The sequence below is a fragment of the Seriola aureovittata genome, chromosome 4, assembly GCF_021018895.1.
Source record: "Seriola aureovittata isolate HTS-2021-v1 ecotype China chromosome 4, ASM2101889v1, whole genome shotgun sequence".
Classification (NCBI taxonomy): Eukaryota; Metazoa; Chordata; class Actinopteri; order Carangiformes; family Carangidae; genus Seriola; species Seriola aureovittata.
Genome location: NC_079367.1, coordinates 12,523,609 through 12,545,586, shown reverse-complemented (window position 1 = coordinate 12,545,586; position 21,978 = coordinate 12,523,609). Strand labels below are relative to the sequence as shown.

The window sequence follows — 21,978 nt, the reverse complement described above, 5'->3', positions numbered from 1 at the left end:
GCAGGTGTCGTGTAAAAAAAAAGATACCATATAACACAGTTAAAAAGAGGACATGCAAGAATATAAGCACTCAAAAGAATTTGTTATTAAATGATCGTTTATACCTTTTAGTTTGGGACTAATATACATTACTCATGTGGAAGCCTCTCTTCACAGAGTCTTACAATAACAAACAGCTCATGTGCCACTGCTGTCTTCTGTCCTTCCAGGCTGCTATCTGAACTGCTTCCTGGGGCCACTGAGCTGTACGAGAGAGTGGCGGCAAATCGGGAGCAGTGGACCAAAGTGTCCCACAAGTTCACCATCCGTGGGTTGCCTAGCAACAACAGCCTAGACTTCCTGGACCAGGAATATGAGCTGCTGCAGTCCCAGGGTGCATTCGGGAGCGACGACCACTGCCTCAACGGTTGCCTTGACGATGCAGAGGGAGGGAGGGGTCAGTGACGACAGCGGGCTGCCGACGATTTCCTGAAATTTTCTGTGGTCCAATAAGAGGCCGAGGATTCCTTTTTAGCGACCTAAGAGGGAGGGGTCTCGCTACTGTCAATCACTTAGATGCTTAGCAAGCCATGCAGATTGGACAGGACAAAGTTTCAAACCAGTTGAATCAGACAAGTGATTTGAAACAAGTGGATCCATCTGAGCTGGTTCAGTGATTAGATGCTACTTGTTGCTTGTGTCTCCAGTTCAGGAAAGCAGAGGGTGGTGACTTTATATTTTTTCAGCAGCTCTACTGGAAAAATAAGTTTTTACCACAAGTTAATTCATACAGTACTGATCCTGATTAAGATTGTAAAAACACACACACACACTGACACACGTATGTACATGCACATAACATTTAGACACACAAGACAGAGAAAAAACAAGTCATTGTTATGGAAAAAGACTACTTCAACATGTAACAGTGAGATAAAGTGCTATACTTTCTGTAAAATGTTTCATAATAGCTTATATTGATTTAAATGGCTCAGCTTTGTTCACACACAAGCAGCTGCCATACTGTAGTCCCTCACCTGATGCTTATGAATGCATGCTGTATGGACACCTCATGTATTATTCCTTTTATCTCGGTCAGTGTTGATTTCTCCATGGTTAAGAAATTAATGCAGTCCATTTTTATACCACCAGAACAGATTTTTCTATTCAGCTCTTCGAAGTATATTTAATTAATTCATGATCATGAAGTTGCACAAGGGAGATTTGTTCATTTGCTTTGACAACATTTAAACCCTCATGTGTACTGATTCACTTTTCCTCATTTTTTTGGGTTGCTTAAGGGACAATTTGACAATCACTGATCATTCACAGAGTCACAGATCCCTCGCCATGACACCTCGCTCCACACATAAAACATTGAAAACACATGCCCTGTGCATATTATTTGGATGCCACTGCATCAGGTATGCATTTACACCTCAACACAAAAGATACCTAATTTTAAACCCACCCTCATTTTTCTCAGCATCATGTGCACTCCCATGCACCTTTTAGACTTTGTTTTATTTTTTTTAGTTTACGGATCTCCTCATTAAACCACTTTAGATAGAGAGCAACCGAAGCCCTTTAAAAGATCCATCTCATCTGTTAGTGTAAATGTGCCAGAGTAGAGTGTGTTATATGGAGTGTGTCATTGGGTGTGTCATATGGATCTGCCTTATTGCGCATCTTTGCTGCCTTTCTTAGAGCTTTTAATATATGAAAATTGAAATAAAGCGTCTGTTTAGTATGTATGTTGTATATTTGTTATAGACATAGTTTGAGTATCAATGTGTTGACTGAATGATCACCATGCTCAGAAGATGTATATTTGTGAAATACCTGTGTGAAGACCTCAGATGTCATGCCATTTCACTTCTTTCTATTCTAAGTTATGAATACAGCGACCAATGGACATATGGCAGACACAACACCATTTTTTCAGTTGTCAGTGCACCCACAAATTGTTCTCAAGAAGGGACTAGAGATGTGCCCATCACAGAAATGACTCTTTCCTGAACGCATCAACAGTTCACAATTGCTGCACTCCAAAGGAAATGTTTGGAAACTTAGAGTTAAAGCTCTCAGATTGTGCCTCGTAGGAAACCTGACATGTTGGGGCTGTGGGGTTTTGTGTTACAATATGCCATATTCAGTTTTAATATTGTACAATGTTCCAGATAGGAAATGCTGCAGAGTTAGGGTAAGATAACCACAGAAAAGTTACACAAAGAGAAACTTCTGTAATGGACACCACTGTATGTAGGCAGTGTGCGGAGGGGTGAGAGTTGGTGAGCGAATGAGGGATGGACGTGTGGGTGAGTCGATGAGAGAGAGTGAGAGAGAGACAGAGAGAGAGGTCTGGAGGTAGTCGGTTGAAGATCAAGAGAGAAATGTTTGGTCGAAACGAACATTTCTCTTTTTCTTTACTGAGCTGCTGTTGACAGAGATGAAACAGACACAAACCTCAAGTGATCTGCTAGAATTTCTTAAAATATCTCTCCTTTATGCAGCACTGATAATGCTAGTGAAGGTAGATGAAAGGAAAAATATTGCAATCATAGGATTTAATTATATAATTTTTCTTTGAACGGGTCTCATGAGGGTGCATTAAGGAGGAAGGTTAATTGGTTAGCAAAGTGGATTGATGTATATGTTATACCTACACTGGGAAATGCATTGGCACGATTGGCTGAAATTGTTTGATCTGCCTTGGTTTGGTACATGGAGTGAATATTTTTTACTATAAAGTTTTAAAAGGGCATAAAGATGTGTTTGTGGAAAAGCCTCTTTCTCTCTCTCTTTCTTTATCTCTCACATGTGGTTTTCCCATTTCTGTTATTTTTAAACCACTTACATACATACCTGCCTTTTTCACGTGCAATATGAAGTGTCTGCCTCTGTGATGTTGCATAGATTCCTATGTAAATACCTATGCCTCTTGTTAAATTATTACTTTAGGTCTGGGTCCCCAAAGGCGTTTAATAGTTAGTTCATGATGTTTCCATTAAAAAAAAAAATTTTTTAAAAAGTCAACTGACTGCTTGTTTCTCTCAATTCTTTTGAGAGTCCAGACTTAGGTCAGTTTTCTATACAGAGTATGTATCTGTCCCTTCATGTTTGTTTTTAAAAGTCAGGGCTAAATGTGCCAAGCAAACATTTTCTACTTCCTGGCCAAGCTGCGAACTGAAAAATGGAAAAATATAATATTTTTTGTTCTCTGACGTTGGCGTGTTGATGAGGGCTGTCTACATATAAAACTTTTCTGTTACATCATGACCAGGTTGGAAATTGCGGCTCATCCAGGAAGTATGAACCCAGTCTATTTCCCATCATCACAGAGCAGCAGGACTCAAACCTGTGATGTAGTGTCATTGTAATGATCACCTGTGACATAATTGTTAAAAGTGGCAAAAATATAATTGCTGTAAATATCAAAGTTTTAAAAGAAAATGTTACTTGATTGTCTGTCATTATTACAATGGGAAGTATTTCAATTCTGTAATGTATTTAAAGTGGTTGCATCCTGTTCTCTTTTTTTTTCATGCCATTTTTGAACAACCCCGAACTTAGACATTTAGACAGAGGGGATGAAAGAAAACTATATGTGCGTTTAGGATATACATATGATATTCTACCACAAAGAAGAACCCAAACTAATCTGAAATGTATAAATAATGCTTATACTGAGGACTAAATCAAGTCATCTGTTGATTATTTGTTTTGTTGAGTTCTGAGTGCTGGTGGTCTTGTTCTTCTTCAGATGTAATGAATAAGGACATTTTTGACAAGAAGACAAATGGGTGAAATTTAGATTTTTTTTTCTTTCTTGGAATAAATCTGGTGAAAGGCTTCATGGTTGATTTCTCTAAAAGTGCACAACACACCATACAGGATACTGCAGTTTCACCATGCACTGTACTATTACTTCACCAGGAAAGTGTACTTGGTTGCCTGTAGTTGTGAGTTTGGATCAGGTGACATTGGGGCTCTGTGACATGGATTTAGTCATCACAGTGGCATCTCTGTTGATCCTGTTGGCCCATCCCATCTACTGATACTGTTAAAGCATGGCCAGATTAACACATACACTGACTCCTCCCTCCAACAGTCAGCATTATGTCCTCTCTACATTCTGCATGTAGTTGAAGTAAAATTATCATAACTTGTTTTTACAGTATCTGAAGCTTTTACTAGGACAAACAAAAAACAACCAACTGATGTAAAATTTAATTAAACAGAAATTAGTTATATGAAATATGCATAATTTAAGAATTTGACATGGACTCCTTCATTGGATTTTTAGCCAATAATGTGCCAAAAATGATGTCTGTTCCTATACACATCTGAATTTTATCAAATTGTCCCATACCAATTAGAATAAGATAGACCTTTCCAAAAACAAAGCAACTTTACAGTGTTGTGTTGAAATTCAAACCAGGAAAGTCATCAAAGGTAGAGCATTAAATCTGACATCCTAATTCAAATTTGATTGAAATCAAAGTACAATTTCATTAATGAATTTGAGAAAAAGAACATTATCTTTATAACCCTTTAGCTTTATAAAGATTACGGGCAAGTATTAGTATGTGGAGCTCTGCAAGAGCCTATTTGCATGCAACAATGTAGTCAACAGAAGTCGGACAGGGACATCTCATATTATTGAAAATACCAAGAACAAAATCATAATTACATCCTCAATAAAAACAAGTGATTCACAGTAAAAATGTTTTAAATGAAGATACTGTTTTACATAACTTTTCTTCACATAATATAAAACAATGGCCATTCTGCATTATGGGTGTTTTTAATTTTGATAATTTATGTAAATTATCTGTCTGGGGTCCAATATAGGAGGGGGGGGGGGGGGTGTTGTTTACCCGTCTATGTCCAGGGGCCCATTTTCTCATAATCTGCCTATGGTGGGATTATTTAATAGAATAACTAAAGAATCTACTTTTTGTACTTCTTCCACCACTGAAAAATAACTACAAACATGGCACATAGCAGGTTCAGGAAGACTTGCCCTACAAAATAGACATTGATTATAGATTAAGATTTTTCAATACAAAACATATGAGGAATTTATAAAATATGATGATTTGCTATACATTATGTAAATGAAGTACCCAAATTAATTAATGAAATTAGATTAAACTAGTGTACATGATTGTAAAGTATATCTTTTTATCATTTTAAATTATTTCTAGAAACTTTACCAAAAAACCAAATAATCGGCAGATTAAAAGTAATAATAATACAATGACATTATATACACAGTGTGGTATTAGTATTTTTACCGAGGTAAAGGCTCTGAATACTTCATAAACCAGTTTCTATGGTAAAACTGCAAGTAAAGTTGTGAAATTGTTCTCAATTATTGATTTCTCGCGTGAGTTGGAGTGCGTGAGCTCTGCGCAATGAGAACTGCAGGTAGTCCGCCATTGCTGCATGAAGAAGTATCGGATCTGGCGTTTGGCTGTCAACAATAAACTTGCGGTGCCGGGACGCGGAGCTACCGAGGTCGAGTGAAAGCTCGTCGGCTGCTCCATAAACCAGTAGTCACCCCCGTCCCTCCCTGGATAACACTTTCATGTGAATACAGAGCCCCACGGACGAGGCAACCATGTCCAATCTCAGCAAAGGCGGCACCAAGAAGGACACCAAAATGAGGATACGGGCCTTTCCTGTAAGTGCACACCGCAGTCGGTGCTCTGTCTGCCCGACAGGCGGTGACTCGACCACCGCGGTCTGGGCTGCTGGCTAAATGCTAGCAGGCTAACCAGCTGAGCAGCAGATACGATTTGTCTATCCGTAAACAAAGTGCAGCCGTCAAATGTCCAGTCGCCCTCACCCTTGGTTGGTCGGTTGGGTGGCTGCTCTGTTGACCTGGGTGATAAATTTTATGAGTCACTTTCATTGTCTTTAACGTTAAAATATGTCACAACTCCCGAAACCGTAGCTTGCATATTGGGTTTGTCGACATAGCCGACGCTAGCGTTAGCCCTGGCTCTTGACACTTGTTGTTTTGACTGCTTTTGGCTTTCCCTTTATCAAATGCATCACATTTCGTTGTGTCTGAGCTCTAGATCTGGCTGACGTTTCTGTACTAAAATGCTTGCTAGATTTCCCAAATGCATGCAAGAACAAGCAGCAACGTTACCACAGCTGTAAATGGATGCAAACAAAAAAAACAAGCCATCTAACCTAGTTCTAGGTTTGCATTAATGACTCAGACAGTGTTGATTCGAAGTCCTGGTTTTGTTATGTCCGTAGTAAAACGGTGATGTAGGATTCCTCTCCTCGTCTTGCTGGCACTCCGTTTGTCTGCAAGTCATTGAAAGACCTCATTTATGAACTGACCTCATTCTGCATGACATGAAATTTCAGCCTGTCTGTGACTGGCTGAGTAAGTCTGTACATTAGGGTAACTAACAAAAATTTCAAGTTGTGTGGCAGTGGCCACATAGTTTGCTCATGTTAATACAGAGAACACCTGTACTTAAGTAAGCCTGTTGAATGTGGCTCAGTCCTGACAGACCTGCTGTCGGAGCAGCATCTTGACATGCATGTGTTTGGGCTTGTCTGCTAAGCACACTGCACACACTGTTCCTCTTGACTTGGGGTGGCACATTTTCTCCCATGGCCAACATGTCTTTGGATATTGGGAAGCCTACATGCTTGCTGATGATAACTGTTTAAGTTTATAGCTTTTTGATATTTTTAATTATAATGATGCACCACAGCTCAGTTCTGTGCAAAACTACATTTTTCTCCACTTTTTCTGTTGCTGATAAGTTAAAAATGTGTGTGACTGATAAGTTTCTTGCATTACCTATTTGTACTAAAAGCTTGACGAATCAAATGCATTTTCCAACCAGACCATGCAATCTGAAACCACCAGCTTTTAAATGGTACGTGAAAACGTAGAAAATTGAAGTTGCAATCAGTTTTAATGTGCATAAGAAGCTAATAAGGACTTTGCAGTTTTGGTCAGTTTAGTCATATTTAGAAAATGTGTGGGATTGGCAGATAAAGCATTACAGAACCCCAACTGAGTAATCTCACAATTATGGACATATATCATTGTTTCTTAAACATTTAATACTAATTGGTTGGCCTACATACTGACAGGCCCTACTCATAGTGCATGGATATTGGCATGTATCGCCTTAATTTTACATCTTCTTCATAAAGCTAATGCTTTTAGTAATAACTACTTAGTACTTGGGGCACGTTTGTGACATTTAAGTTCAGTCTTTTTTGGTATGTGAGTTTGTGTTTAATACAACTTAATTCTCCTGTGTTTGTATTTAATTGAGTTGGCATGGTAACAGCACTCCTTGGAGCTGTTAATGTAGTTGTCATATTAGGACCTTTTTGATGTAAGGCAGCTTATTTGCCCTGGTTGATTCTTCCAGACCTTTCTTTCAGGTTTAGTAAAACTTCTCCATTATTTGCTATAATCAGCAAACGTCAACCAAGGCTCAAATATCAACCCTAATCATCTATGTATTAAGGCATATGTTTGGTGGAGATCATCAAGGGCATTAAACACAACAGGGGAGGAAGTATCACCTCAGAATTTCAGACTGGAGCAGAAGGTTCCCTTACTCGTTTATGTTTTTGTATAAGCCCACGGATGTGTGAACAGCAACGATGTGGGAGCTTGTGGGAGAAGTGTTGCCGTCATTTCAGGTAGAACACAGTGCCCTGTTAGTGGCTCATTCTCAGTAATAAAGTAGATAGTTAAAGACTGTGAATTGACAATTATGGAATATTATAGACCTTTACAAGGTTTGTGGTTATTAATGGGGACTAATCGGATAGAACATTCATTCTGCATTCCATTCCCTGCCCCTCATTTCCATACATAGTGGTGGGAGCCTTTCTGCATCGGGAGGCTTTATTTACAAAAAATATCCTTGTTTCTAATTGTTGCTTCAAACAATGATAGGTGATGGTCAGTTTATTCAATCCATTACTGGCTTTTGCAGATGACGATGGATGAGAAGTACGTCAACAATATTTGGGACCTTCTGAAGAATGCCATCCAGGAGATTCAGAGGAAGAATAACAGTGGTCTGAGCTTTGAGGAACTATACAGGAACGCCTACACAATGGTGCTCCACAAACATGGAGAGAAGCTGTACACAGGCCTGCGGGAGGTCGTCACTGAACACCTTATCAACAAAGTAAGACTAACAGAGATTACAGGTTACCACAGTTGCAGAACTTTAAGTATATTTTGGCAGGACCAGTCAAGATTACACACCCTGTAGTTATCACATTAGTTATTTCTTAACCCTTCAGCTTCATAGTATTTTGAATTTCCATGCAGTTGCCTTCACATAAAAGGCTGATTTACATGAAAATATCACTATATCTTTAACAAGAAAATGTGCTTTGTCAGTGTCAGAAGAAATTATAGCACCCACAAAGGTGCACCACTTAAGTTTAGTTAATTTGCCAGACACTCAAAGTCAGGTAATAACAGATTTAATTAAAACTTGTGATTTATGCTTCTGTTTTTGTGTTTTTTAAAGTGCATTTGACCTCTCTGTCACTGAAGTGTGTAATAGTTCATTACTGGTACATACTTACCTAATATTTAATTAGTGTTGCCAAAATGTAGGACTAGGTCTACATTTAGAAACACTGAATTCTTTGATTAAATGATTAATTGATTTGTGGTGACAGTTTGTGGTACAACAGAAAAAACTGACCTGTGGATAGTGTTAATGTCCTTCTCCAACCCATTCAAAATGTAATCAGAACTATTGAATTTTGGATCTGAATTTAAGCTAACTGCTTGAAAGCCCATTCTCAGTTGCCCTGTTGATTCTTAACAGAATGTGACATAAGTTTCATATTAACCTTAATATTGTTTTTTGGCCCGTGTGTCATCCTTGCAAAACAAAGGTAATACAAGGAAACAGGCACTGTTTCCATTCATGAGCAGCCTTGTGGGGGCGAGTGAGCATTAAATGAAGTCAGAAAAATGGGGAATACGATTTCAAAGGTTACTCAATCCTTTTCTGGTGGGAGATTTGCAAAAGTCTTTTAAGGATCACTCAGACATCCTTTACACAGATTCCTCATTTCTGTGACTGACAATTTTTGACTGACAGTTTTTTCAAATTTTTTCAAATTTACCTGCAGAGAACAGTTGTAAATGAAATGGTGGACATGCCAAGTGTTAGTGAATTGGATTATTTTTACACAGTCCGTTTAAAAAAAAAAAAATAATAATAATAATTTGCACAAGGAACAGCGATCCAATCTAACGATGACACTAGTTCATTTCAGATTTCTACTAATAAGGTAGAGGAGCCATCAGTGAATGTTTTTCCTAAACTTTCCCCCTTTTATTTTGTTGCATATAATTACCAACAAATTAAGTTCAGTCATGTGATCTCTTAAGTGAATGCTTCCGTGCAGCATACAGTGTGCAGATACCCAATGAGCAATATTTGAGCAGGCTGCTGTTGTATACCAGCAGATGGTTTTACAGCTTAATTAAATGCACATTCTTAACTTGGCAGGCTTAGTAAATTAGCAGTGAGGGACTGTCAACAAGGAACAAATCAAAGAAGAGAGCTCTGACACCAGAATATGTTTTTATTATCTAATAATGATCCAAATATCACTTTCAAAGAAATGTGTAATAATGGTTTGCATACAGCCTGAATATCTACAGACAGATCTCAGACATTTCAACCAGACTTAAGTTTAGAAAACAAATCAAAGATGATAATTTTGTTGTTGAGTCATACTGTACAATACTGTAAGGTTATTCCTATGCAGCAGTCATTTTACTTTTCAGTTGGTTCTGTGTTTGGCCTAACGATTTCTGCCATCAAGTATTACTGACAGAACGGGTTTACTCTCTGGGCTCAGTTCGCTGCCCAGCACTGACCAGGCAGACAGAACAGCAGGTGAATTTTGAAGCCAGCATAAAAGAGGCAACAGTTACAGTTCCTCTACTGATATCTAGATAAGGCCTGAAGAAGAGCGTAAAATTCTTCTCGTCTCCATGCATGTTAGTTCAACCATGTGTTTTTCTACTAAAACTTGTGGTTACTTCTTCTAATGTTCTCCAAGTGACTGGAAAACACGGCAACAAATGTTATACGTATGTTGTCTGGCTCTGTATAACTAGCCAAAAACCAATGGACGAAATCACACTTGTGTTTCCTTTATGATTATTTGTAGTAGTGCATCATATCCCTCTAACATCATTTTATGATGAATATGACATTAATTTAACAATTGCTTAATATACGAAACTACTTAAAGGTATTGTTTAACATGATGGAGCAGCAGCTTTATACTGAGTCAGAACAGATGTATTAGTTGTAGGATGTAATAGTTACCTCATAATTACTTTTATAAGTAAGCCATGAGTGTGCACAATATATGTTTGATTTAAAGGTATGTTCAGATAATGGGTTTGCTTCATAAATGCACTAAAGCATTTCTAAAAGAAGTTAGTGAGTCTGTGAGGGATGATCTCATGTAACATAAGAAGCAGATGATAATTTAGCATCTCTGCTCAAAAGGAGAAAAAAAGGAAGGTCGGTGTGTCCTTAAGAATCTTACTCTACAGAGACGCTGGTTTACAGTGCTGAGTCACACTGCAGTGTGACTATTATGAAGCTGTTGTGTGCCTCAGTACTAGATAAAAGGTACTAAAGAAACAGCCAAGTAAGGTCACAATAAAAGACTGCATGAGTAAGAAATCTCAAATGTTAGTCTCAGCATGATTCAGAAGCATTTTTTCTTTTAAACAATACTTTTTCAAGTTGTTTGTTCATGGTCAGGCATTTTGTTGTCACTAACATCATGGGTCACACTGTAATATTTTCCCTCCTTTGCATGTGTGTTTGTCTGTCTCGCTCAAAGGTACGAGAAGATGTCCTCAACTCCCTAAATAATAACTTCCTCCAAACCCTAAATCAGGCCTGGAATGACCATCAGACGGCGATGGTCATGATCAGAGACATCCTGATGTATATGGTGAGTAGCTGAAGTTTCCCAAGACTCTCACACAACCCGGCATTTACACAGCTTACTGAAAGTATTCTTCATCAAACTGAATGACAGCACCTATCAATGAGGAAGACCAGCAGAATTATACAACTGAATATTGGTTAGTATTTTAGAAAAATATGCATATCTGTGTCTTAGGGAAATTATCTGTTTTGTTAGTCTAACCGGAAGTATCCACTAAGTTAACTAAACTACAGAGAGCAGCTTGCACTCCTCTGGTGCCCATAGTGTGGACATACACGGTTGATCCATGGTTATATTTACACATTACCACAGAAACAGATACTGTATGTATTTTAAAATGAACCTGAAATCTTACCCAGCAAAAAAATTATCTTGGCAAAAAAAAATGTAATACGTAAGTGAGCAGCTGAGTCAGGAGGTAACACTGAAATTAAACTAAACACTGTGCCTTCTTATCATGTAATGAGATTGAATTTTAGTTAAGCTGAAACCTCCTTAAACTAACAGAAACACATTTAAATTCAATATAAGGTGTTGAAGATGCAATGTCTTTTAAATAGTGCTTTTGTCTTATGATGATGTTCTCTTTTTTTGTTTGTCCTGCAGGACCGAGTTTATGTACAGCAGAACAATGTAGAGAATGTCTACAACCTGGGTCTTATCATCTTTAGGGATCAGGTGGTTCGCTATGGCTGCATCAGAGACCACCTCCGACAGACCCTGCTGGACATGATCGCACGCGAGAGGAAGGGGGAAGTGGTGGACAGGTAGCCAAATTTAAACAGGATTGATTGCATGACAGTCTAATTAATTAATTACCAGTTCATGTTGAGAAGTTCATTTTAATTTCAGTTGCACATAAACTGGGAAGAAAAGGGAAATCACATCATTCTTAGTCAAATAATTATGGAAAATGATAAGTCATCATGTGTTACCAGAGGTGGACAGGTTTCATGATTTTGGCATAATCAATAAAAGAGCCATCGGGTAAGTCTCATACAGTTTCAACTGCTGGAATGTTCATAGAAAGAAGCCTCTGACATTGATATTTTTATTTTTATTTTTTTTTTTTTTTAATGAGCCTTGTGTGCCTGATAGTATTTTATTTTCAAATAACCAAAATTTAATGGTAGCCATAAAGTATGAGTATGTGTGACATGAGCATTCAGAAATGTTTTTATTGTTTCTTTTCTTATTTAGCATTGCATCTTATTTATTGTGTTTTATTGTCTTGCATTACTGATTTTGCCTTCAGCATTTGGTCTGCTTCTCCTTTGCTCCAGGGGGGCCATTAGAAATGCCTGCCAGATGTTAATGATCCTCGGCCTTGAAGGGAGATCTGTTTATGAAGAAGACTTTGAGGCACCGTTCTTAGAAATGTCTGCAGAATTTTTCCAGGTTTGTGAAAAAAGAGCATTCCTATGACTGATCATTGTTGCCTCCATGCCGTCGACAGCCAGGGCTGTAGGCATTATTTTTCGCATTGTCCATTTGTCTGTCCCATTCTCGTGAACATGATACAGTTTTGGCCTCTTAAATGTGATGTCTTCAGACCAACCTGAGGGAATTTATTTAGATTTGGCACAAACATTCATTTGGACTCAAGGATGAACTGATTAGAATTTGGTGGTCAAAGGTCAAGGGGCACTGTAACCTCACAAAACATGTTTTTGGCCATAACTCATTAGTTCAATGCTAATTATAACACAATTTAACACAACAAACGTCTGTAATAGGATAAAATTAAGTGATGGCATTTCATATCCAAAAGGTCAAAAGTCAACTTCACTGTGACATCATATGTTCTGCAAAAACACAATTAGACATTATTCAACGCTGTAACTCAGGAAGGGGAGATTGTTACCATATTTCCTGCAACTTGGCTGATTGGCAGAGGCATACAACCATGAGTCAGTAATTTTAGTTCATCCTTTATTTGGATCCCTGTTTGTTGTTTCTTTGGATACATCTTCCCTTTCCGAGATCCATATAAATAAAATACAATACGTCATGATAGATGAAACATCTTTGAAAAAGGTTTAACAATGGCATACAGTATATATACTGTATTTACATACAGGATAAATAACTAAAATTGAGAAGTGCATCCATGAGAAGTTGTTTACAACAGAAGTTTACAATTTGGTTCTGAATTAACACAAAAAATACATGTGTCTGAGAAAAGTGTTTCTTGTTTTACTCAGATGGAGAGCCAAAAGTTCCTTGCGGAAAACAGTGCCAGCGTGTACATAAAGAAGGTGGAAGCCAGAATTAATGAGGAGATTGAGCGAGTGATGCACTGCCTGGATAAGTCCACAGAGGAGCCTATTGTCAAGGTGGTGGAAAGGGAACTCATCTCCAAACACATGAAAACCATTGTAGAGATGGAGAACTCAGGCCTGGTCCACATGCTCAAGAACGGCAAAACAGACGGTAAGTACTCCATCGTATGCAACCTACACTTTATGTGTTCTGCATTTGTAGTTAGTCATTTATCAGTGAAAATGAAATCCACACAAGTTGCAGTGAGAGGTTCTGCTTCACGCCATGACACAGAGAAATAGAAATCCCCAACACTCTTTAATAAACCTTGCAACTGTCACTTGCAAAAGAGATATATCTCACTATATCAGTCATGCAGTCACAGTGTTCCCCTGCGTTCCTCATGTCAAACAATGAAATATGAGGAATACAAGAATGATTCAATTTTCTGCCTTCTGCTCAAGTCTCTCAATTCACTCTGCACAAATAAACAGATCTCAGCTGATCAGGCATTTTCAATTGGTTTTCTGATTTCTGACGTGTGTAAGTGTACTCATGCATCTCCATCTACAGACTTGGCGTGCATGTACAAGCTGTTCAGCAGGGTTCCCAATGGGCTGAAGACCATGTGTGAGTGTATGAGCTCATACCTGCGGGAGCAAGGCAAGGCTCTCGTGTCAGAGGAGGGCGAGGGAAAGAATCCTGTAGACTACATCCAGGTGAGATGCTCATTTATCAGGAGATGCTGCAGTGCGGTTATATTATTGCTCATTCCTTCTGAACCAGCAGGAACATCATGTGAAATTTTCAATTAATGTGCCTCAGCAAGATGGGAGACAGGTTAGGTCATACACATGCTCTGTTGAAGTGCAATATAACCTTGTAACCACATATATATTTTCAGCAAATGAGAGAGTAAAAGACTGTTCCTAACATTCAGCCATGTAAGAGATCATGGAGTAATTTCCACTGGCTTAGCAAGCTTTAACACACCATTGCATGCCAAGCTTTGACCATAATATACTTCTATTACCTCCTAGCAGAGGATAACTGCTCTGACCCCCTGCATTTGTTGCCACGAACCATGATGGTCTGTGCCCTCAACCACACGCTGTTGTTGCACTGTGCTGAATAATATGTGAGGTCATTCAGGTGACTAAAGAGAAGGCACTGTATTTGAAAGCCTTGTTATGTGCATCCTACAGTAGTTTTGAAGCTCCTGTATAAAATAGTTTCTGTGGTTTGCACTTTCACTCCTACGTTCCAGCTCTCACTGTCAGCTAACAGACAGCAGCCTCCGTGTTTTCTGATGAGATCGGCTCTCCTCTGCTGTAGCTACTGTTGGAGCTTTAATTGCTGTGTTAAGCTACTGCTAATGCAAACTGCTGCCGAATCATCCTCCTTCATCCCTGTCTCCTTCCTGCAGGGTTTGCTGGACCTGAAGTCCCGTTTCGACCGCTTCCTCCAGGAGTCTTTCAATAATGACAGGCTCTTCAAACAAACCATTGCTGGTGACTTTGAGTACTTCCTTAACCTCAACTCTCGCTCGCCCGAGTACCTCTCACTTTTCATCGATGACAAATTGAAGAAAGGTGTTAAAGGGGTGAGCCTTCTATACATTCATGCCACAGATGTTACTGGCATTTCAAGATTTAATGCCACACTGCAACATAGAACTGTTTCGATTTTATGCTAAACCACATATTACATAAACAATAAGGGCCATTATTATATTTAGAGAGATGCAAAATTCTGTCTCAGTTTGATACAGGTGGAGGTAACTGCCATAAACTGGTAATCTAACCAGCCTTTATTGCTGTTTATTCTAATTTGGTCTAGTTGCATCATCTTCATATGTAAATACTACAGCACAAGCTGAAGTATTCTACATTTCATTTGCATCTTACTAAAATACATACAGTAGTAGTAAATAGTATCAAAGATGCTAGTCAGAGTAGACTATTGAGTCTGTTTGACTGTCCTCACCTGCTGTATGTTCTTATACAATGGGTGTAACCTGGTTGTGTGCTGTGTCACATCTTTGTTTATTTAATCCAGCTGACAGAGCAGGAGGTGGAGTCTATACTGGACAAGGCCATGGTGCTTTTCCGCTTCATGCAGGAAAAGGACGTGTTTGAGAGGTACTACAAGCAGCACCTGGCCCGCAGGCTGCTCACCAACAAGAGCGTCTCTGATGACTCTGAGAAAAACATGATCTCAAAGCTTAAGGTGAGAAGGAGTGCAATATAAGTCATTTTCTTTGGAGTAAAATAGTGAGATTTCAGTCAAGATTTGCACCGAATTCAAAACTTTCTGCCTTTAGATGAGAAAAATTGGTTATCGACCTGAAACGGTCTTATGCAGTATTTCTTCTTTTCTTTTTTTTCCTGTGCTTATAACTGCTCAACAATTCCAAAAAAGATTCTTTAAATTTATCACATCACTGAGATTTTCCATGCGTCTGCTGATACTAAAAGGTGTTACTATCACACACCTTGCATGATCTTGTTAATCGGCACCTACTGCAAATCCCTATGGTAAGGATTTAAAGTTTATTCAGTGTCTAGGTACATGACAAAGGAAGGTTAGATAGAGGACACATAGTAAGCAGACTGTATCCACTGTGTCCATTTACTGTAAATAGCATTTTCATCAGCTAAATGTGATCCTTCTTCTGGTCTTCACTGCTTAGACTGAATGCGGCTGTCAGTTCACATCCAAACTGGAGGGCATGTTCCGGGATATGAGCATCTCGAACACCACCATGGATGAGTTTAGACAACATCTACAAACAACTGGGGTGAGGAGACACTACACACCACAACTGTTTCTGTCAAAATAAAAAGCCCACTTGCTATCTGTCATTCATGAATAATGGCTGCTCGAATTAGTATTGCTACGTTACTCAATTAAATTAAAACAATTACACACATAACTATCCATATCCTGGGAATACATTGTGCTAATTTCTGGTTGTGCTGTGCTGTCGCATGGCTTTTTGTCACCAGAATGTCTGTTATTGTGTCTGATTGTCATTGTAATTTGCTGAAACGCAACTCATGTTTAGCACATAGTGGAAGTGTCACATTTGGAGTGTGAATTCCAGTAATCATTTACGCATGATTTTGCACAGTCTATAGCTAAAGGCTATTTTTAAAAGGTAATTTAATAAAATTTATTGTAATTATTAGAAATTACAAGATTTCGGATTTGGGTGTACCCAGTTTGTGTCAGTAGTCTGTAGTTATTTTCTGTCTAAGTTCTACCTTTTCCATTTGTTTCTAAACTTCTAATTGCACCAATAAAATCAGTGTACAGCAGCAGTAAGCTACAGTGTGTAATTACATCAGCATAGACTGAAACCTGATTGTGTGTCTTGTGTTTTTCTAACATCAGGTGTCACTTGGAGGGGTTGATCTCACTGTGAGAGTCTTGACCACGGGATACTGGCCAACACAATCAGCAACACCCAAGTGCAATATCCCTCCTTCACCACGACATGCATTTGAAGTATTTAGGAGGTTGGTCAGTTAATACACTTCTTGCACAGAATCAGAGGTTGATTGTTTATCTTTGTGCATTGTTTTACAGCAGCACTTTGGTTTCACTCCAGATATTTCTGAAATGTTTCTCTGTATGATCCAAAGGGAAGAGTCTTACAAAGCCACATTATGTTTTTTTACAAGTGGAAGCTGACCAGAGTAACAATGCTTTTCAGTTATGTAAGCTTGTGGTTATTCTGCGAAATATAATTATCATAAGTTGGTGCCATGTTGTATTGTCAAGGTGTTCTTCTACTAGGGCCTGTTGCAGAAAGTACTAACACTTAAATGAGATTAATTGTGGCATATTGACTATTCTTAGAGGTTAACCTGGAGTGACTTCATCCTGCTTTTAGGTTTTATCTTGGTAAGCACAGCGGCAGACAACTCACACTGCAGCACCATATGGGCTCTGCAGATCTAAATGCCACCTTCTATGGTCCCATCAAAAAGGTATGTATCATCTATAAGAAGAATATCATATATATATATGGTTTCAGTTGTGAAAGTTTAGAGACTAATGTCTTCCAGGCAATGTTGTTTAAAGTATTTAAATAATATTTTACTTTTAAATGTAATGCTAGAAACACGTTGTGACACTGGCACAAGTATAAAGATAAATGAAGACAACGAAATGTGACAAATAATTGTAAAAGACTCAGTATTTTACTGAGTGCAAAACTGAGAATGAATCTGCACTGGTAGACTGCCATGTGACATATGTCATGTGTATTTCTCACGTAGTGATAACTTTCTCTTGTTAAGAACATTTACATTATTTGAACAACAAGGAAATATAGTGTTGGGAGGATTTTCAGTAACACGAAACGTATTTTTTTTTGTGGCAAGGGATTCCGAACCATTTGTTTAGATTGTGGTCTTTCATCCCCACAGGAGGACGGGTCAGAGGTTGGAGTGGGAGGAGCCCAGGTGACAGGCTCCAACACCAGGAAGCACATCCTGCAGGTCTCCACCTTCCAGATGACCATCCTCATGCTTTTCAACAACAGAGAGAAGTCCACCTTTGAGGTACAGTATTTAATGCCTCGATATGCTACACAATATTCCCCTTGTATCACTGAACAATATTCTGTGCCAAAAACACAAACAACAGCCTGTTGATTGATAGTGGATGACTTCACCTGGAAAACATTTCTTATACAAGTTTCTCTGTCTGTTACATCTTGCTTATTGTATTCTCATAGACCTGAACTTGATCTCTCCACCCTGTAGGAGATCCAGCAGGAGACAGACATCCCAGAGAGGGAGCTGGTGCGAGCGCTGCAGTCGCTGGCCTGTGGGAAACCCACTCAGAGAGTCCTCACCAAGGAGCCCAAGTCCAAGGAGATTGAGAATGGCCATGTGTTTACAGTCAATGACCAGTTTACCTCCAAACTACACCGTGTCAAGATCCAGACAGGTAGAAGAATTAAGTTCATATGAAGTTTTCAGACTAGAAACAAAATAACTTGATTATTTTGTTACTGATGCATTGTTACTATATACTGTATGTTTGTCTAATATGCATAGCAGAGACTTTTACTTAGTTCGAAGACTAACTGCAATGCAGTGACATTAGGTTTTTCAGTACTGTAATGTCATAGTACCATGTACTGCAGTAAATTTAACAAAATGTTTGAAACTCTTACCAATTGTCTCATCGGGAATTATTCAGAGCACTTACTTGACAAACAGAAAATATGTTCTTTTGGTGTAATTCCTCCTTGTCTTTTGCATTTCTTTCCTCTCGTGCACCTTCCAGTGGCTGCTAAACAGGGAGAGTCAGACCCAGAGAGGAAGGAGACGCGACAGAAAGTGGACGACGACAGGAAGCATGAGATCGAAGCTGCCATCGTTCGCATCATGAAGTCTAGAAAGAAGATGCAGCATAATGTCCTAGTAGCAGAGGTCAGTTGGCTGAAATGGTTGCTGTGATTTAAAGGAAAACTAAACTTTATTATAAAACCAGAAGCTGTAATATGGCATTGTGTATTACACTTGGTTCCACATTTTTCAGAGCACATTATCGTCTCCTCAGTGAGCCCCCTAGTGGTAAGAGATATGATGTACAAGAAGTTAGCCCTTCTGGTTTTAAGCAAAGGAACAAGGAACAAGGGGCAAGGCTGAAGATCGAATGAAAAGAAGTCTTGCATAACAAACTTTCCCTAATGAAAGCAATATAAATTCCCAGCACAATTTCCTTTCTTTGGCCACAACCTGTCCACGGTATTGGACAGTCTAATTCTGTAAATGAACAAACAATGAAAGCAAAAGATATAAACCAAGGTGATGATAATGGTGATTAAAATGAGTGACTATGTTTGTATAAAAATAGATTATTATATACTGAACACTGTGTTTTGTGTCTCCACAGGTCACACAGCAGTTGCGAGCTCGATTCCTCCCTAGTCCTGTAGTCATCAAGAAGCGCATTGAAGGACTCATTGAGAGGGAATATTTGGCACGAACACCGGAGGACCGCAAAGTGTACACTTATGTAGCATAAAACAAGTGAATTCAATGAAAGCTAACATCGAGTTGAGAGAAACTGAGAGCCTTGTTTTTTTTGTGGACTGCTATGCGTTTGAATGAACTTGGAAGTGCTTTCATCATTGATTCTGGGAAACACTGGGAAGCTTAACTTTTCTTCCATAAATTGTGTAAAAAAAAAAACAAAAAAAAAAAACGTGCAAAAGATGGGGAAGTTTTCTATCAATATTAGATTTCTTCAACTGACAGAAATGAAAGGAGGGGATCTAGTTTTGTATAAAATCATGTTTCTTGTGGCCTTTGGAGAGAATTGGGTGAGCCTGTTTGCCAGTTACCTACATGCTGTCGAGAACGACCGTCAACATGTTAGAGCAAACGCGTGGCTACGTGAAGACCAAGAAAACATTTGAATTCACTCCCCTGTTTAAAATGTTGATGTCAGTGTGTTATGTTTGTGTTTTGTGGCACAATGATGGCTGTACAGGTTGACAGGCACTCTTGGCCTTTTCCTCCCAGAGGATTTTAAATTTAAAGAAGAGGACAAAGTGTTAACTGGCACAGACCTGGTTTACAACAGCAGTAAAATACATTTTGAGTACTTGAGAAAACATGAAGAGTGCTTAATTTATGTTGCAAATATGTCTGTTTTTTGAGGTTGTTTTAATGTCTGATATGAATTAAGTGCACCTCACTTGAAATATTTAATGCCATTTTCAATACTTTGGCCAGGTCTGTACTAGTGGTTAGAGAGATCAAGAGCTGTAGCTTCACAGCATGCTTTTATCTAATGGATCAATCAGGGGAATAAGGCACACACAAAAGCTCCATAAATGCTGTTTGGTCTCTCATGACACATTTTTCACTTCAGGCCTGCTGTATGATTGGCCAAAAACGTATCTCCTCTCTTTGAATGGAAGGTTCCTTGTGGTGCAGGTTTCAAAGAGGATTTTTTTTTCCATTCTCGACTGCATTTTGAACAGGTGGAACCAGTCTAGCACCGTGTTCTAATGTGTACAAATTGTAAAATAATTATTGTACTCACTGAGAAGGTGGATTGTACAGGGCCTTGTTTTCATCATATTAAATGTAGAATTAAAAAAAATGAAGGGATGGGTTTTCTTTTTTTAACATCTGTCACGAGAAAGCCTTGGCAAACGTCAGAAATGCTTGCCTCTCTAACCATAATTAAAGCTCAATTTAAATGGTAAGCCACAGTCAAAATCCCCTGTTCACAAGAGGAACTTTGCAAGCCTCTGAAGTACTTTGTCTACTGCATTTTGTGATCTAAGTTTAACATTTTTCTTTACATCTTAATCCTCATAAGAAAATGCACACAGTTAAAATATTCATTTTTACTGAAACTGCATGGTCATTTTTGAGGCTGTGATTGTGCTGCTGTTGAATCGTATTGTGTTAGACTGAGAGGTGTTTATAATATTTACCCTCTGGTATAAAATGAATGGAACAAAATTTTCATGCACTATAAACTACAGCCTTTCTAAAATCATCTCAACAAAAATTGAACATTATAAACTTTATTATGGAGCTTAAATGTGTTAAATATTGAACAGAAATAATAAGATCATATCAACAAATGCAGAAATGTCATATAACCATGAGATTGTGAAATATTCCAAGACATGTTTATTGAGAAACATCTTGTCCTGCTTTTTTCACAATACCAGAGTTTATTTCAGGTCTTTTTTTTCATCCTAGTTATTTCTATTTCAAAGGCATAATAGTCTATCTGCTCATTCAGACCAAAACAACAACTTCTATTCAATTTGTCTTGATTGACAGAGAAAGACTTTTTCATAAAGTGGCACTATTAAATAAAATGGTAACTGAGGAAAATGGTGTTGTAAAATAACCCATTCTTTTTTCTTCTTTTTTTTTTTTAACTTTCTTTCTTTCTTTTCTTTACTTTTTGAAATAAAAACAACTGGAATTAAATAAAAATGACAACAATGTTGCTGTCAGAAGAAGCAGGATGAAATAGCATTCAATAATAAATTGAGCTTTAAACATTTATTGGAATATTTCACAGTTTCATGGTTAAATTTATGGGACTTTATTTCATGATGTGTATTCATGATTGCCCAGTTGTCCAGTATCAACACTTTTAGTCTCCATATATGAAGGTAGGATATATTGCAGGGCTGTTGTGTTGACTTTATTGACATAAGTGCTGTCATATAAATCCATTACAATGCTTTTTGATACTTTGATATTTTTTTCTCAGCTTGGTTTTTGTATTACAATTAATTTTTATATATACTGTATATATATATATATATATATATATATTAATAGGATTATATCCGATTCTTAACTTGTTGGTCTTATGTGTTGTATATGCTCTGAAGAAGCCTTCATGCCAAAACACATTTATAAACTTACTTTGATCTTAGTCCTGTCAAAACGCGATGAGCAGCTCCAAAAAGCGAGCTGTTGAGGAGTTTTAATGCGCTTAACAAGGTCTTAACAAACAGTGACTTTAATTTTCAGGGTTTAGAGCCTCCCCTCCACACGTACCCTGCACTTTTAAATCTGCCCAGCCCGTCTGGACTGTCTCCTTTGTCTTCTCATATTGTTAGACGCATGCCATCTGCTCCATGTTATAGGCTGCTTTAGATGTAAAGTAGCACCGCTTCAGCGGGTCCCTTTCGCTCAGAATTTAGTCCCTGTA

The 21,978-nt window shown here is 38.2% G+C and overlaps 2 protein-coding genes across 4 annotated transcripts in view; both read left to right on the top strand.

Annotated features, from left to right (window-relative positions):
- The window catches only part of LOC130167472 (cGMP-dependent 3',5'-cyclic phosphodiesterase), a 140,611-nt gene extending 136,779 nt beyond the window's left edge, over positions 1–3,832 (top strand). For both annotated transcript variants that reach the window (XM_056373699.1, XM_056373700.1), the window contains exon 31: positions 210–3,832. In XM_056373699.1, the coding sequence (XP_056229674.1) occupies positions 210–444 (235 nt within the window). In that variant the 3' untranslated portion in view covers positions 445–3,832. The remainder of the gene's footprint in view (positions 1–209) is intronic.
- A 1,563-nt stretch (positions 3,833–5,395) lies between these two features.
- cul3b (cullin 3b) lies at positions 5,396–20,417 on the top strand. Of its 2 annotated transcripts, none has more exons than XM_056374595.1 (16): positions 5,396–5,668; positions 7,977–8,174; positions 10,885–10,998; positions 11,602–11,762; positions 12,279–12,393; positions 13,200–13,428; positions 13,831–13,976; positions 14,684–14,860; positions 15,316–15,486; positions 15,950–16,057; positions 16,654–16,778; positions 17,156–17,252; positions 17,694–17,828; positions 18,033–18,219; positions 18,562–18,707; positions 19,174–20,417. In XM_056374595.1, exons 1-16 carry the CDS (start codon positions 5,606–5,608, stop codon positions 19,303–19,305), a joined length of 2,304 nt encoding a protein of 767 aa, XP_056230570.1. In that variant the 5' UTR covers positions 5,396–5,605; the 3' UTR covers positions 19,306–20,417. The 2 variants fall into 2 exon arrangements, with proteins under 2 accessions (XP_056230570.1, XP_056230569.1); XM_056374594.1 differs by having other exon boundaries at positions 5,591–5,668; positions 17,697–17,828; positions 19,174–20,416.
- Positions 20,418–21,978: the final 1,561 nt, after the last annotated feature.